This window comes from Penaeus monodon, chromosome 32 (genome assembly GCF_015228065.2).
Source record: "Penaeus monodon isolate SGIC_2016 chromosome 32, NSTDA_Pmon_1, whole genome shotgun sequence".
In the NCBI taxonomy this organism is placed as follows: domain Eukaryota; kingdom Metazoa; phylum Arthropoda; class Malacostraca; order Decapoda; family Penaeidae; genus Penaeus; species Penaeus monodon.
The window spans coordinates 18342623-18342939 of record NC_051417.1 but is presented as its reverse complement, the minus strand read 5'-3'; the positions used below and the strand labels follow the sequence as shown (position 1 = coordinate 18342939).

The following is a 317-nucleotide window of genomic DNA, read 5'->3' as shown; positions in this document are numbered from 1 at the left end:
TAGTTTCAGTAACCGTTAAATAACTGATATTATCAATGTTGTTACTAGCGTTATGTATATCACTGTGTCACCGATGCATAAATTAGAATTCGTATTAATGAAGACCCGGCACCGTCAGCAGACGATCCTCAGCATCAGCATGTTCACCACACGGACTCATCACTCACAGGCAAGCCCCCGCAGAAGCCCTCGTTGTCATTGTAGTCGATGGGCACATCATAGCCGAATCTCCAGGCAGACGCCCGCGAGGGGGGGTCCACCAGCCGCCCGTGGCCCCAGCACGCGCCCACCACCTGTCACGCCCACGGTAGAAAGAG

The 317-nt window shown here is 53.0% G+C and overlaps 1 protein-coding gene across 3 annotated transcripts in view; it reads right to left on the bottom strand.

The window, feature by feature from the left end:
• LOC119593702 overlaps positions 1 to 317 on the bottom strand; it is an 81465-nt gene that overhangs the window by 5751 nt on the left and 75397 nt on the right. For all 3 annotated transcript variants that reach the window (XM_037942666.1, XM_037942667.1, XM_037942665.1), the window contains one exon: positions 168 to 293. In XM_037942666.1, coding sequence (XP_037798594.1) covers positions 168 to 293 — 126 coding nt within the window. The remainder of the gene's footprint in view (positions 1 to 167; positions 294 to 317) is intronic.